Here is a 15,577-nt window from a genome sequence, read left to right as displayed (position 1 = left end):
ATTTTTATTGTGAATGTAATTTCCCTTTGTTGTGGACAGAACTGTCTTAAAAGTTTCAATGTTCTGTTTGAATAAAATTCTCAGGGTATTGATTATTTATTAGTACATTTTTTATTAATTTCAATTAATTGTTAAAAATTGCATCTTTTGAGGAAATCAATTTGAGTTGGATCCATCGCATAGACATTTAATTACACCTACAGAAGCTACTGCGGGTGCTTCAAAGTGTATATGATGAAAATTAAGGGTAGTAAATTTTCTTAATATGGTCATATAATTTTTAAATTTGGTTGGATCACTTTGCTTTTAAAATATCCACGTGTCAGTGATGTGTATGCATAGAAATTAAATAAGTATAGCAAAGTCTATATCAAGGTATGTATTAACATATATAGAAAAGTTCTCTTCGATGGAAGATAGAAAGTTCTCTTTGATGGAAGGTACAAACTACCAAAAACTTCCTGTTTCCAAATCAGCAAAAAAATAGGAGTTCCCATTTAAAAAACTTAACTCGACCTTCAAATGACCTTGAAGGTCAAAGTCAAGGTCAAATCCAAGGTAACCATCAGATAGCCAGGGAAAAATCTTTACACTATTATCTGAAACGTTTTTCTGCCGTACCGGAACTTTTGGATAGCCCTGTATAATTTTCATTTATAAGAGATTTGATATTTATACGGAAAGAAAAGTCTTTATTCTTAAAATTTCTAAAAGCTGTTTCTCTTTTTATAACATTGATAATAATAACCTTTCCCGAATCAATTCGGATACCGACGATTTAGCCTAATTCTAAAAGTTCAAATTAGGTTATCAAAACTCATACCTAATTAATAGAAATGAGTTTATTTAAAGAAAAATCAACCCCCTGAACTATTGAGGCAAATATTTAATATTTTCTCTTCCTAGCCAAGGCATCAAAATCGGATGCATAAATAATCTGTATGTTATTCGGTATTCCACACCCAGGTCTTGATCCAGAGACAGTCACCACTGTGTCTCCCGCCCGGACATATCCAACATATCTTCCGTAAGCCGTCCCCAGCTGGAGCCTCTGTTCGACATCCTTGTCCCAATTTCCTTCGAATGGCCTGACGTTAACGACGCTGTCAATACCTTTGTAAATTGCTAATTGGCGTGCCACTCGCGGGTATCTTGTCACTGCTATTATTGGACATCTTGGTCGAAACCTGGAAAATCAATGCTGTGTATCTCTCATCTTAAATAGAACTGAAAATTTTATGTTTCTTGTAGGATGTGGGTAATTCGCGCGCATAAAATGGAAGAAATAAGTATATGTGCAAAAAATGTTGTAGCCTTTGATACTTTCCGAAAATAACATGCAGTATGTTGGCCCTCAAGAATACGAAATAAATATGCATAAGTCTAATTTTCATACATGAGGTAAAACGTAAATAAATATTTATAATTCGATTTATCTTAAATTACTAAAACGAGATTTAACTTGTTTTCTTTTAGAGCATATTACTGGTACTACTACAGTCTTAGAAGATAGAGGTAAGCGATCTAAATAGTTTTGTTACAAAATTCAACAAAACGGAGAAGTTTAATTATACTAGAATACCTCCAAATACTTGATTGCAACTGATTCGCAGGGCCTCAAAATAAAAAAGGTGTCGCATAGTACTTTGATCCGCCGAATTGGAATTCCTGGATCAGTTTTTGTTTTGACCTTAAAATCAAGACATTCGTCTAGAAAGCGGTTTTCGAGATGTTAAACTGACCTGAGAGTAATTGACCAGCAAAACATTCGAATTCATGCTTTGCACCATAACCCAATAACCCCGTAACTTCATAACTCATGGTTCATAACTCCATGATCCCGTAACCCGAGATGTGCGAGAGTATAGAACCATGAAACATAGATCTCATACATCAGGACTATGAGTTGGAAGGCGTTCATAAATTCTTAACCCCAGAACCTTGGGTGTGCTAGTATGTTACATCACGAAACTCTGAGGAATTGAGTCTGTAGTCCTGTTCAACTCCGAAACAGTTTAACCATGGTGTCGTTGTGTACGTTGGTGTACAGTCCGTGCGATATTTGTTTTGATAGAATTCCAAGAAAACCCCTGCGCCACTTTCCTGGAATTAACAGCATTCAACACACGAGGTAGAAACACATTGGCGGAAAATTTCAAGGCACGCTCCTGCCGCAGTATATTGTTACAGTATTTCCGATAACAGAACATTATTGGCTTATGCTTTTCTTTTAATTCTGTCTCAATAAATATTGTATACATATAAAGGAAATGTGGTTAAATATTTTAATTTTCTATTAAAAAGTCATCCATATTTATTTTAAATCTGACTTTTTATTCCTAGTTTTTGCACAAAAACTATTAATTATGTCACCTACAGTAAACTATACCGCTGTTTAAATTATAGGAAAACGAAAAGCGCAAATAGGAAACCACAAGCGGGAATCTTTATGGCAGAATATTATAATTATCTGACTTAAAATTTCATTTTGGTAAGTTTAGCATCCTAAGGGCTGTGACGTCATCAAAATTATTTTTCCAATTTCATAAATTAATGTTTTTTAAATTTGAATTTTTTTTTCTCAACGACTTTTATTGTTCTTTCTTTCAAAATATTGAAATGGGTACTCAATGAAAAAGTAGATATGATTATGATTTTTTGGAAAAGCTCTAAAAGATTCAAAATCAAATTGAACAAGTACTTTGTTTACCACAGCAATGCTGATAAAATCAGTAACAGTCTTGATTGAACCAGTGTTTTTCTTTGTACATATCGTTTGTATATTTTAAACGGCAAGAGATATCGAAAAACTTTTTTAATAAAAGTTATTGAGAAAAATGTGGACTTTCGAAAAAATATAGGCTGTTACAAATTCGCTTCTCACTACAGCGATCTCGGAAACGGTGAGAGGTACGAAGTAGCTTAAATGGGGGCAAAGTTGCATAATCAGGGGACCAACATTATGCTTTAAAAAATCAAGGCTAACGTGATTAGTTTTCGAAATATTTGTAAAAAACCGAAATTTTGGAAATCCGTTTTTGTTTCATTTCAGCCTTGTTTGAAGTGATATTGAAAAAAGAACACTTTCTCATGGCTACTTTTTGCCCTCTATCGATTGGCATAATCAATTTTTATACGTAACGTTTCGTCTCTCCAGGACTATCATCAACTTCATTTTTTTAAATACGACCCTGAAAATTTTATTATATTTTTTGCAAGCTTTCATGAGCCCCAATACTACTGCGTGAGCCCGAACCAGACAGACGTTTTGTCTCGAAAAATTCATCTTCAGTGTAATAATTCCAAATTTATTTAATTTTTTTATTTATATTTCTTTGTTTATTGAATTATCGTACACTTTAAGTGTCGTCAGACCATGTAAAATCCATCTAGTTATTTAAACTATTACCAGCATGTGGTACAGTAAAACATTTATTATTATTATTAACTACTACCATCACTTGGTGATACATAACTCAATAACTTGTTAAGATCCACTTCTTATTTGTGGAAGGGTGAAATGGGCGGTGACTATTAGACGCCTTCATTATAGCCAGCTTTCTCTATCGCACGGATTTCTATGACTTACTTTATCGCTCTCACGTAACGGCAGATGGACCATCGGTACTTTCCGACCCTGTATTATCATGCCATATAGATCCCCGCTTGTTTCTTATTTGGTCTTGTTTTACTGTAATAGTGACCAACAATCAGTTCTGGGCCACCTGTATATATTTAAAATTCATTCTGTAGAAATGGCGGAAAATACATTTTATGATTTCCAAATAAAATCTTACCTCGACAGTAATTTTGCTGTCCTTCCTGAAGAAGTAAGACAAATTATTGCAGCCGCACCAGATTTGAGAGCGGATTCCACAGCTGAGATGGCCAAGGCGTAAATCGCCTCCATTGGAGACGAGATGTCGTTGGTTAGTTCATTGAAAATTCGTTTTTCGTAGACCGCCGGTTCCGCTTCTCTACAGATAGTTGATATCGAAATGACGGGTTCCTTCAAGCAACATTCCGTAGGCAACATCAACGCGTCAGCACCATCGATGATAGCGTTAGCGATGTCGCAGACTTCTGCCTTCGAAATTGATTTCACATCCGATATTCGTATAGAACATATTATAGGTATGCCTGCGGATAAATACTTAAATTTTATTAACAAACATTTTTACTTTTCTTCAAAAAATTAATTTTAAGATGTATTGAAGTATCCATTTAGTATCCATTTTTTTTATCACAGCACCAAAAAAATATTATAGTAATGTCAACGAGGTGGAAAAAATTCAATCAAAAATAGTGGCGCGTATTCAGGCACGATTTTTTTTAAATGTGTTTTATTTGGTTCACTGACATTCCCACAATTATTATTTTTTCTCCTATCAAAAATGAGTCTGGAAAGGACTAATGGATATAAAATATGCGATAAATATTACTTCCTATATTATAAATGCAAAATTATTACATTGTTTTATCACTGTGACCCTTTTTTAGGTTTATTCTGGGTTTTAATAATATTGGAGTTAGATGAAAGATCATCTTCTCATAATGCTGCTAATAGACCGAGAGATACTCGTAGAAGTTGAACGACGTCTTTCTCGTTTATGCCTTTTAGGGTACTGAAAGATACATCAGACAATTAAGATTATGGAAAAAAACGATGTGCCCGCCAGGACACATATGTGAAAATTTAATTTTCTTTTTCCGCAGCTTTTCCAAAGCCCTATTTTCTTTAGTCCTTAGTAGGACTTATGCAAATGTTTTTTATGAGTTTTTCGAATACAATAATGTCATATTTCTAATTGGCATTAATGAGAAATTGGTAGACAAATAAAGATGTTTTTCACATTTTCTTACAAAGTTTTCCATTTTTAGGTCCCTTGCGACACTTATGCCAAAACAATTTTGTGATAAAATTGATACTTCTCTTCAACTTATGAACATGGCATAAGTGAGAAATACGTCGCTGTACACATTATTTTTTTGAAAAGGAAAATTGAATTTTCAGAAAGATGTCCCGCAGCCCATCTTTTAAATTTAATTTATTGTACTTGTCTCTCGGTTACCTTTCAGCACTCTCAGAGGCATAAATGAGAAAGACGTCGTCGAACTTCAGTCTAATATCTCCCGGTCTATAAGCTTTGGCAGTGGATCTTTCTTATAGCTTTCAGCGTCCGATTTTCCTCTTATGAACAGAAGCTTGCTATGCCTCTACACACGCGTAATATATGGGCTGTAGTAACTTATTCTCCCTGGCAGAAATTACACAGGATATCTTACACCAGACGGATATTACTCAGATTTTGCAATATTCAGTTAGCAGTCTTACTGTCATTGATCCGCTACTTCGGTTCAGTGAGTTTGCCATCAACTCATTCGACAATCTTTTTAATAATATGATTCCGTCTGTATGGGGGTTTCTTACCACCATTGTTATGCTCTACTCTTCATACAACCATACATGTTTTAATCCTTACTAGCAATGCATCATAGGTTTTGAGCACTCGTAGGGCTCTAGATGGATCTACTTTTGCTAACTCGTCAAGATTTTTGTTACTTCGAAGGCGCTTATGTCCAGGTATGTGAACAAGGGACTTTGTAGACTTACTGTAGTATCCAAACACCCGCTTTCTAGCCTAGATCAATGGTACAAATACGATTGAGCGCCGTTCTCCTTACATTTCTTGTGACAGTTGGTTATAAACAAGTTGAATTTTATATCAATAACCCTCTACTTTTCTAATTCTATCGCATGATGTTTCTTTTGGATGTGGAAATACGCCCCAACATAATTGTACCTACCCTTAACGAAAATTTTTCCTCAACGTTGACTATAAATATAAATCTTACCTGCTAAATTACATTTGGCTGTAATGGATTTCTGTATCAAAAAAACTTTTTCTTTCGGAAGTTCCATCATCAACCTGTCACAATCTAAGCATATCCCATCGGACACCTCAATAATTTTGTCTATATTCTCTATAGCAACCGAATTCTCTATTTTGGTAATAATTGAAATAAACTGCCCCGCTTCGCCCAACAAGTCTTTGATATCCGTTACACCATCCTTATTGCGTATGCCGGAAAGGAAAAGGAAATCCACTTTTTCCTTAATACCACTCTTAATCAGTTCTTTGTCATTCTCGGCAACTTCATTTGTTTCCATGGGAACATTTGGTACCACCACGGCAGAGCTACTCAGTATATCACCTGCACGTTCAACTATGCACTTCACAATGCTCTCCGCGCATTCGATGGCTGAAAGTGTTACAGATCCATCGTTTAGCATCACTTTGTCTCCTGGTTGGATTACTGACGAGAGATTCTCATAGTCTACGAATATCATGTCCTCCGTAACGTGTTCTTCGTATACTGGGTCGGTTGTTAGGTGCGTTATTTGGCCTTTTTCCAATGAAACTTTTTTATTAGGTGGTTTTATTTGACCTAGAAAGAAAATAGGTAATATTACTTCTTGATCATGTTTTGCCTTAACGGCCACATTCATATTGAGGTATGTGTCCATTAAATATCAATATATGATTTAAATTGATCAAGTGTCTCCTAAATGCTGAGATGTAATAATTATGAAATATTAATTTAGCTAAAAATATTATATTGTATTACAAAATAAATGGAATTTTTAAAAAATTGAGACATCAAACAAATTTGGAAATAAAATGTAGCGTAACAGATTTATCAACATTTAAGGAAATATTGAAAATGGTTTTATTATGATAGGGGATTCTTTATAAAGGCAGGAAACCCAGTTAAATAATGAACAAGACAAAAATATGTATAGATAACAATAAAATTACAATAAAAAAAAAAACAAAATACAATCTGAACATTGATTTATGTATAAAAAACACAGTTTCCATGAATAAAAATAACCTTAAGTGATGTGTATACAAATATAAACAGTAACAAGGAAAGAACAAAAAAAGCACATGGTTATACTATTTTTGATAAACAAAAAGATAATGAAAAAATAAAAAGAAGATATTAACTAGAAAAGCAGAAAAATCCTTTATGGTCTGTCAGGGAAGATGTGAATATACAGGCTGTTTGCTACAAGAGGGCCACTCCTATACATACAGGGTAGCCCATCGAAAACGTACCGCAAGGCATTACAGGGTAGTAATGAACTTTTCGGCAAAATCCAAAAACAAGTAAAGTTTGCTTCTGAGGGGGACAACTTTTGGCGCAAAAAGCATAGCAAAATCTTCAATCCCCTAAGTGGGGGTGCCATCCCCCAAATTTTTTTAAATGGGAATGGGGGTCAAGTGGGGGGTCATTAGAAAGGGCTTTTAATTCTCTATACATCGATTCTTACTTTTTGAAAATCGATCCATTATTTTAGAAAATATGCAGCTTTGAAAATACGAACAATATTTTTGACGAGAAATGCGAAAATCGATTTAATTTTACTTCAAAACTTACGGTATTAGCTTGGTAAATTCCTTCAAAAGAATTCGCTGTTTTTTTTTTTGATTTGCGAATTCTTTAGCCTGATTTTGGTGAGCAAAAAATTGTCCGCTTTTTGTTTCGTATTTAGATAGGCCACAAGAAGTTGCTAGATAACTGTCTTGTGACTTGTAGTTGAAGAGTACCAATACTGCCGAGTCTTTTAAATTGATTAATTATGGTGTACTCAATTCCAGAAAGAGTAGAAATTATTGAGCTTTTTTTCAAAAACAATGAATGCGGAAATCGGGTCGCCGAACTGTTCAACCAACGGCATCCTGAGAAACATGCGTCTGGAAAAATTGTTCGCGAATTGGTGGCCAAATTTCGCGAAACTGGCTCCGTTCATAACAAAAAGAGGCAGGTTGAAAATCCGGTACTAAATGAACCTACGGAAATAGCGGTATTGGGGCAAGTGGCAATGGATAGTACGCTGAGTACAATGCAATTGGCTACTGCGACAGGAGTGAGTCGTACAAGTGTCCAACGAATATTAAAAAAATACAAATTCCATCCTTATAAGATTCGGCTAGTGCAAGAGCTAAATGAAGACGATTTTGATCGTCGTTTGCAATTTTGCGAAATAATGACTGAACGAGCGATAAACGATAATTTCCTCTTTAATGTGTGTTTTTCGGACGAGTGTACGTTCTTCTTGAATGGTTTAGTGAATCGCCATAATTGTCGTTACTGGGCTGATACCAATCCAAGGATTTTCCATGAGACACACTCCCAACACCCCCAGAAGTTGAATGTATGGGCAGGTATTTTTGGAAATTCCATTGTAGGTCCTTTTTTCCTTCCTGGAAATTTGACAGGCGATATGTACTTGGATTTACTACAAAATGTCATCGACCCAGCTCTAACAAATATCATAGAGGACGACCCTGCTTACAATGAACACGAACTGATTTTCCAGCAAGACGGAGCTCCTCCACATTACTCGCTCAATGTGCGCAATTACCTAAATGAGACGTTTCCAGGACGCTGGATAGGACGAAGAGGTGCAATTGAGTGGCCCCCTCGGTCACCCGACTTAAATCCTTTAGATTTCTTTCTCTGGGGGCACATTAAAAGCAAAGTTTACAGCACTCCACCTGATACCTTGGAAGATCTGCGAGGACGAATCATTAATGTATGTCGCGAAGTAACACCGCAAGTGCTCCAGAATGTTCGACAACGGTTTGAAGACAACCTGTATCATTGTATGCAAGTTGGCGGACAACATTTTCAGCATTTACTTGACTAATACCGTAAGTTTTGAAGTAAAATTAAATCGATTTTCGCATTTCTCGTCAAAAATATTGTTCGTATTTTCAAAGCTGCATATTTTCTAAAATAATGAATCGATTTTCAAAAAGTAAGAATCGATGTATAGAGAATTAAAAGCCCTTTCTAATGACCCCCCACTTGACCCCCATTCCCATTTGAAAAAATTTAGGGGATAGCACCCCCACAAAGGGGGTTGAAGATTTTGGAATGCTTTTTGAGCCAAAACTTGTCCCCCTCAGAAACAAATTTGATCTGTTTTTGGATTTTACCGAAAAGTTCTTTACTACCCTGTAATGCCTTGCGGTACGTTTTCGATGGGCTACCCTGTATATCGATCTCACTTAATACAAGATGCACGTCAAAATTCTTTATGTTTTTTGTTGCATTTTTGAGGCCTTGTTGCTCGTAAAAACAAATTTGAAATCCATGGTCAATTTTATGAGTAATCATAGAAAAACCGGAAAAGTACAGAAAGTTTAAGGCCGTCCAACTTTTTTATATTAAGAGATAAAGAAAACTTATTTTAATAAAATTTCATGGCAAAATTGATATCTTTCACATGGTGTGTCCCTCTACGTGGACAAAAAAAAAATGTCATCGAAGCAGTTTGTTGATACAAAAAATTGCTTGTGTTTTCCTCTTTCATGCGATGTACTACATGTCGCCTTTATCTTTTATATTTATTACATTTTTTATAATTTTGGTATCAAAAATGTAGATTAATGTAGAAATTGTTTTAAACATGCCAACTACAAAAAATTTAATGAATATAATGTACTTCTGTTAAGCAAAGAATCTGAATATCTGACACCCATCAATTTACTATCATAGAAGTAAGATCTTATGATTTTGGCATCAACAATTCTAATCCAAACGTTTACTGAGAACCTTTGTTGAAATGCAGTTCCTCCGTGCCAATTTATATTACCCTTAGTACATCAAAAAATCCATTGTTACAAAAATGAAACACATCTGACCAGAGAATTCTTCTGCATATAAAAGGATCTTCCCTCTTTCTTTCTTGTCACTACCTACAAAACCCTAATCTCTTTGGTTTATTTTCCTTCTTTAAGAGATGCACTTTTTTCACCTTATAACATTTGAAACCATTTTTTCATAATATTCTTGCACTCCCTCTCTACATTGTAGTTTGCTTCAATCTCTCACTGTTTTGCTCATTTTTCCTATTTACATAATTTAAAATTCTGTTAAAATTAGCTACTTTATTAACAACACCTGATTGTATTGCCCTGTTCTTCTTAAGAGATCCATATCAGCGAAGGTTTTCAACATATTACATTTCTCAATATGTGAAAATATCATTATTATTCAAAATGAATAGCAACAATTCTTAAATCAACAGTTATGTATAAACTATAACAATAAACAATTTATTGGTGACATGAAATGGTGACATTACTGGGATAACACATTGGTTTTCATAGCGTGTTACATTCAGCGAAGCTGCTTTGTCTGTGCAACAGCAATGTTGAAGGCTCAGTTTTCTCTAAAGTAAAAAAACCAATATTAAAATAATGTGTAATCTGTATTTTACTTAAAAGAAGTACATTATATTTATTCCCTTTGTGGCCTGAATTATCTCGAGTTTTTTAAAAGTAAATTTTTTTAAGATCTACTTAACTATTCAACTATTGAAAAAGGTATACAAAACTTATATATTGTATAAAAAAATAGTTTTTATTATACAGAAAAAACACAAAGATGTGGTTCGACTATGGAACCACAGGTACATAAGTACATACATCATTTTTTATGGAATGCGTAAAAATAGTTCGATTTATCAGTTAAACAAAGTCCAACCTGGCAGGTACTGCAATGCCATCTAGCACGATGTAGCGATGAAATAAAGAGTCCCTAATTTGCATTTTAGAAGACCAATAATCTTTGTAACTTGGTTTCTTTGTTAATCCCATCATTATATTTATTCCACAAAAACATTTAATTTCGTCATATGTCGTGGGAACAAAACGGTTATTATTAGTTATTTGTGTTGCATATAAATTTGTTTCAAACACAATTTTTTCTATGAGCTCCTTTGTAGACAAACAGAGAAAAATATCAGTTGGTGATTCTACATATTCGGGCATATTTGGTCCACTGTTTTTTTTTAAACGATGCGGGGTGTTAGCGTGTGCCGAATTACTAGTCCACTGATGTATGAATGTCGCCAAAGGAAGATCATCCTCACTTCTTTGCTTGTTGGTACTGGCAAATCAGGTCTATTTTCTGACAAATCTTCAATTGAGTTCATAATACACTCATCTGCATCAATTTCATCATCCGATGGTGCCCCAGAGGTAATGGAGCCCGTATCGGAAGGTATCTCATCCAACATAACAAATGCCTCATCAGAACTCATGTTAGCTAAATCCAAATATTTCTTTCCTAAAATAAGAAAATTAATTAGTATGTGTAGCCTAGTGGTCCCAAATGGAACCACAGTATATTTACTAAAAAATAAAAGTTTTAGCTATAAAAAACCATCAACATCTTGACACAAAACTGTACTAGAATGCATATTTAAAAGAATAAGATCATAAACTTACGTGACATGGTGACGTGAACTAAGAAGAGACTATCTGTAAACACGTGCAAAAACCGTCGTGCGAGACTCACAAACAACAACTGAGAAATGAATAAACACAGCACGCGGAATTTGAATTAAGGAGGGGGGAATGACGCCTAAAGAAGTGGTTCCACCTAGCACTTACTAGGCCGCTTCTAGGACAGAGTTTGAACTGTGGTCCCAATAAGGCACCACTAGCCCACAAAGGGTTACATTTTTTGTAGTTGACGCGTCTATAACAATTTCTACGTTAACAGGAAAATGTTTACATTTTTTATACCAAAATTGCAAAATATATAATAAATATAAAATATAAAGGCAACCTGTAGTATATCACATGAAAGAGGAAAAGCAATTTTTTGTAGCCACAGCCTGCTTCGATGACATTTTTTTTTGCCAGCGAAGAGGGTGCAGCAAATTACATACGATACTTTAAAAATGTTGTTAAAATAAGTTTTCTCTATCTCTTAAAATAAAAAAGTTAGACGGCCCTAAATTTTCTCTACTTTTTCGTTTTTTTTTATAATTACTCACAAAGTTGGCCATGGATCTTAAATTTGTTTTTACGAGCATCAAGGCCTCAAAAATGCAACAAAAAACATATAAAGAATTTTGACGTGCGTCGTATATTAAGCGAGATACATAGGAGTGGCCCTCTGGTAGTAGACAACCTGTATATAATCTCAATGATATGATTAAATGTTATTTGATGTAAAGGAGACCACTGCAAAATATTGATGCGAGAAAGAGAAATTACAAACATATAAGTATGTAATTTTATATGAGTACATTACAGAGTACATAAACTTCCTAATAAGGTTGTTCATCTAATTCAGAAATATGTTCTGCAAAAAACGTTAAGCTGGTGATGTGACGTAACAATAACCAACCACAGAAGCCTAGTCTTAATTTAGGTCTAACATAACTAATATACTTAAAAGGTACGTAAAAACGCAACGTTACTAAAACTACGGAAAAAACAGTAAGTAAATTTTCTTGAAATCTTTACCTGTTACCTATTACCAAAGCAAACCCCAAATTTGTAATAAACCCCTGCGACACATTCACAATTTGTACAAAAAATATTAATTTGGTATTGTATAACACCTAGAACTTTGACACAACTACGTCTATGCAGTACATGGTCTTCAAATCTATAGCGAAACCGAATATCATTAGTTTCCGGGAAAAAGACTTGGCTTTAGATTTAGAAATATTTAAAGGTATTGGCACTGCGCAAGTCTGAATTTATAAGTTAAATACAGAGTTATATTAGCAAATCATTATCATATAGCAAAAGTGGACATTTGTTGTATTATTAAAAAAAAAACAGCAATAACAGCGATAACAGAATTATCGAATGATGAGGCATATCAGATGTACCTGTACATTTTCAATTCTGCTCACGACGATATACGAGTTTTTAAATTTTGGCTCGGATGTAACAATAAAATCATCACGTAAAGAATAAGACAAAATATATATGAATGAAAGAATGTTATTTTATTAAATGTTCAAATTGGTTTCCCTTCGCTTCCATACAATAATAAAGTCTTTGCTCCACTTCCGAATATTTCGCAGCATTTCGGATGTTATCTGATTTCTCGATAAAAAATTCGTTGTTGATTTTTGATCTGTCGATACACAAACATCATGCTCTATCAGTTCAACTTTTTACCTGTTTTACTTTAAACGAGACAATATTATTTCGTTTTGTCTTGTCCAGACAATATCCCGTAAAATCATCACAAAGTCGATTGAATTCCAATTTTTGAAAATGATTTATACAATTGCTGAAAAAGTGGAAATAATTAGTTTGGTCTACAAGTATAATGATTGTGCACGGCGGCAGCACAGATTTTTAATGATCGTCATCCTGACATAAACACTTCGTATCGGTATGTCCTGGATTCAGTGTATAAATTTTCGGAGACTGGATTAGTTGCAAACATAAAGCATCAACGTGAACAGGTCGTACGTCAGCTATCCTGGGTCACAAGGAACCAAATTTGAGTTTCAGGAAACTTGTAAGTATCTACTTCAGGAATTTCTGTACCTAGTTACCGTCGGATCTTAAAAATTCGTCAGTATTACCCATACAAAATTAATTTGGTGTAAGAAATTAATGAAGACGATCCTGATCGCAATTATATGTTTGGGCGGGTATACTGGGAGACCATCTCATAGGGCCTTTCTTCCTACCAGAAAATCTGGATAGAAACATGTATCTGAATCTACTGGAAACTTATATCTACCTGATGATTGTTGAAGTATTGGAAAATGACAACGTTTTGACAGAAGAGGATGTGTGGTTTCAACAGGAGAGTTCTCCATCACATTATTCGGTAGCTGTGCATGATTTTCTTAATCAGAACTTTCCAAATCACTGGATAGGATGCTTCGAAATGTTCGTTCGGAAGTGGAGCAAAGATTTTATTATCGTATGGAAGTGGAGGGAAAACAATTTGTACACTTAACATTATTTCATTCATTGATATTTTGTCTTACTCTTTGTGATGATTCTATTGTCATATCCAAACCAAAATTTAGGTGTTACTCAACATAGGGTGCCATTTAAGGTTTAAGGGTATTTTACACCCCTGCCTAAGGGGTAGCTTCCAAGACATCAAAATCACACCATCACGTGTCCCCCTTGAAAAGAAAATCGACGTATCTCAGTTTTTTTTGTTTTTTTTTCCGATATTTTCCAGGTGGGAAATTGGGACACCTTGTATATTGTTGAATGTGTGGCGAATTGACAGGTATATAAAAATATGACGTATGTTTTAACTGTATGTTGTAATAATAGTACTAACTATCTTAATTTATGATAATTTTTATTTAGACGTACCTATACGAATTTCAGGGCCTTTAATTTCCAAGGCTATTGCTAGTGGAAAAATTTTGCCAGTATCCTTGCTGTAATTCGCATTAACTGCTCTAACTTTCGATAAAGTTTCCAATACTCTTTGATTGTCTATGGCCTTTATATTGAAGACACGAACATGTAAATGCATGATGTTTTCTAAATCAGAGCAAGAAACATGCGGAGTGATACCGGCTACCAGCTGCGTTTCCCGAAAATATTTTGGTCTTGATTTTATGTTTAGGGAACTCATGTATTCCAAGGTGGTATTGGCGAAAGCCGCTTCCATTTGGGTGTTGTATACTTTTCCATCTTCGGCAGTATAAAAATCTACCATCCAAGGCAGTTTGGGGCATTTTGAATTGAATGCCATTGTTCAACGTACACCTTAAATTTTGAATTGCACTTGGAACATTTCTGTCAATTTTGATTAATTGTCATAAATAAGCTAATCAAAAATTTGTTGTTGTGTTCGTTTCGCTTGAACCAGATTCGAGTTAAATGATTCTAAATGAAACAAACAAACTTTCATCGTCCTTTTTTTTAAACGTTCAGTGGTAGTGGCAAGCAAAAATTAAGCATCACATGGGAAATAATTTAATAAATCTTGATAAATATTAACACAATCATTAAATGATGGCTATCTACTACAGGGAATTTAAAAAAATGAAAACGTTTTAGTAGAAGCCAATTTATATGAAGAGACGTAGTAAATTACTGCAAAGCAAAAATTCTTTAACGTGTTCAAGATCTAATAGCTTTGGTTCTAGGGAAACTGTTTCACCCTTCTTTTGCATTGAATTTCATCTGTTTTTCAATGCGAGTACTTTCATCATTTTTATGTTCTGGCATCCAACACAGCTGAACCGTATTGGTACTTGTCAGTTTGTAGCAATCGCAAACAACTATAAACAAATTTTGAGTTCAAGACCTTTATAGCTTCTTGACTATCGGAGAATATACTGCAAAGCTTACTTGAATAGCTTTTCGTAAATTCTGCAGTAAGTACGAGTTTATAGTAGCGAAGATTTCAGTTTGGAGTGCTATAAGTAAGGTTTTAATCCCTCATTCTTCTTATTCCTGATACGATAAGCTGCCATTCTTTCTTTTTTTGTCTTTATAATATCGGGTGGCAGATTTAACAAGACTTACAAGATAGTTGTTCGTTCACTTAGTAACATTCACGAATCTTCATGTGATAATTATTTTATTTTGTGTGCTTGAAGTGGTACTTTGTGGTAAAAAGTTCAAGAAAACAAATCTTAGATAGTGGGTTTGTATTTTGTCAACAAAATGCATCGGATTTTTTTCTGTTCCTTCTTTTGAAAATCAAAGACAAAGTGGTTTGAAAATTTTTTATCCCGTAACCATTACCTTTTCCG

At 34.4% G+C, this 15,577-nt stretch overlaps 1 protein-coding gene across 1 annotated transcript; it reads right to left on the bottom strand.

The window, feature by feature from the left end:
• Nucleotides 1-886: 886 nt before the first annotated feature.
• Nucleotides 887-14,568, bottom strand: LOC108903522 (pyruvate kinase-like). Its single transcript, XM_018705741.2, has 4 exons — nt 14,181-14,568; nt 5,857-6,450; nt 3,798-4,140; nt 887-1,187 (listed from the first exon to the last, which is right to left on the bottom strand). Exons 1-4 carry the CDS (start codon nt 14,566-14,568, stop codon nt 887-889), a joined length of 1,626 nt encoding a protein of 541 aa, XP_018561257.2.
• Between the last annotated feature and the right edge of the window lie 1,009 nt (nt 14,569-15,577).

The sequence above is a fragment of the Anoplophora glabripennis genome, unplaced genomic scaffold (assembly GCF_000390285.2).
Source record: "Anoplophora glabripennis isolate ALB-LARVAE unplaced genomic scaffold, Agla_2.0 scaffold94, whole genome shotgun sequence".
Taxonomy (NCBI): domain Eukaryota; kingdom Metazoa; phylum Arthropoda; class Insecta; order Coleoptera; family Cerambycidae; genus Anoplophora; species Anoplophora glabripennis.
This window is presented reverse-complemented; position numbering and strand designations above follow the sequence as displayed.

Coding starts and splice junctions, on each gene's coding strand:
- LOC108903522 (XM_018705741.2), bottom strand. CDS start 14,568: ATGGCATTCAATTCAAAATGCCCCAAACTGCCTTGGATGGTAGATTTT. Junction 4,141..5,856: donor AGCCAAATGTAATTTAGCAG/GTAAGATTTATA, acceptor ATTTATCCGCAG/GCATACCTATAATATGTTCT. Junction 1,188..3,797: donor ACAGCAAAATTACTGTCGAG/GTAAGATTTTAT, acceptor TTGATTTTCCAG/GTTTCGACCAAGATGTCCAA.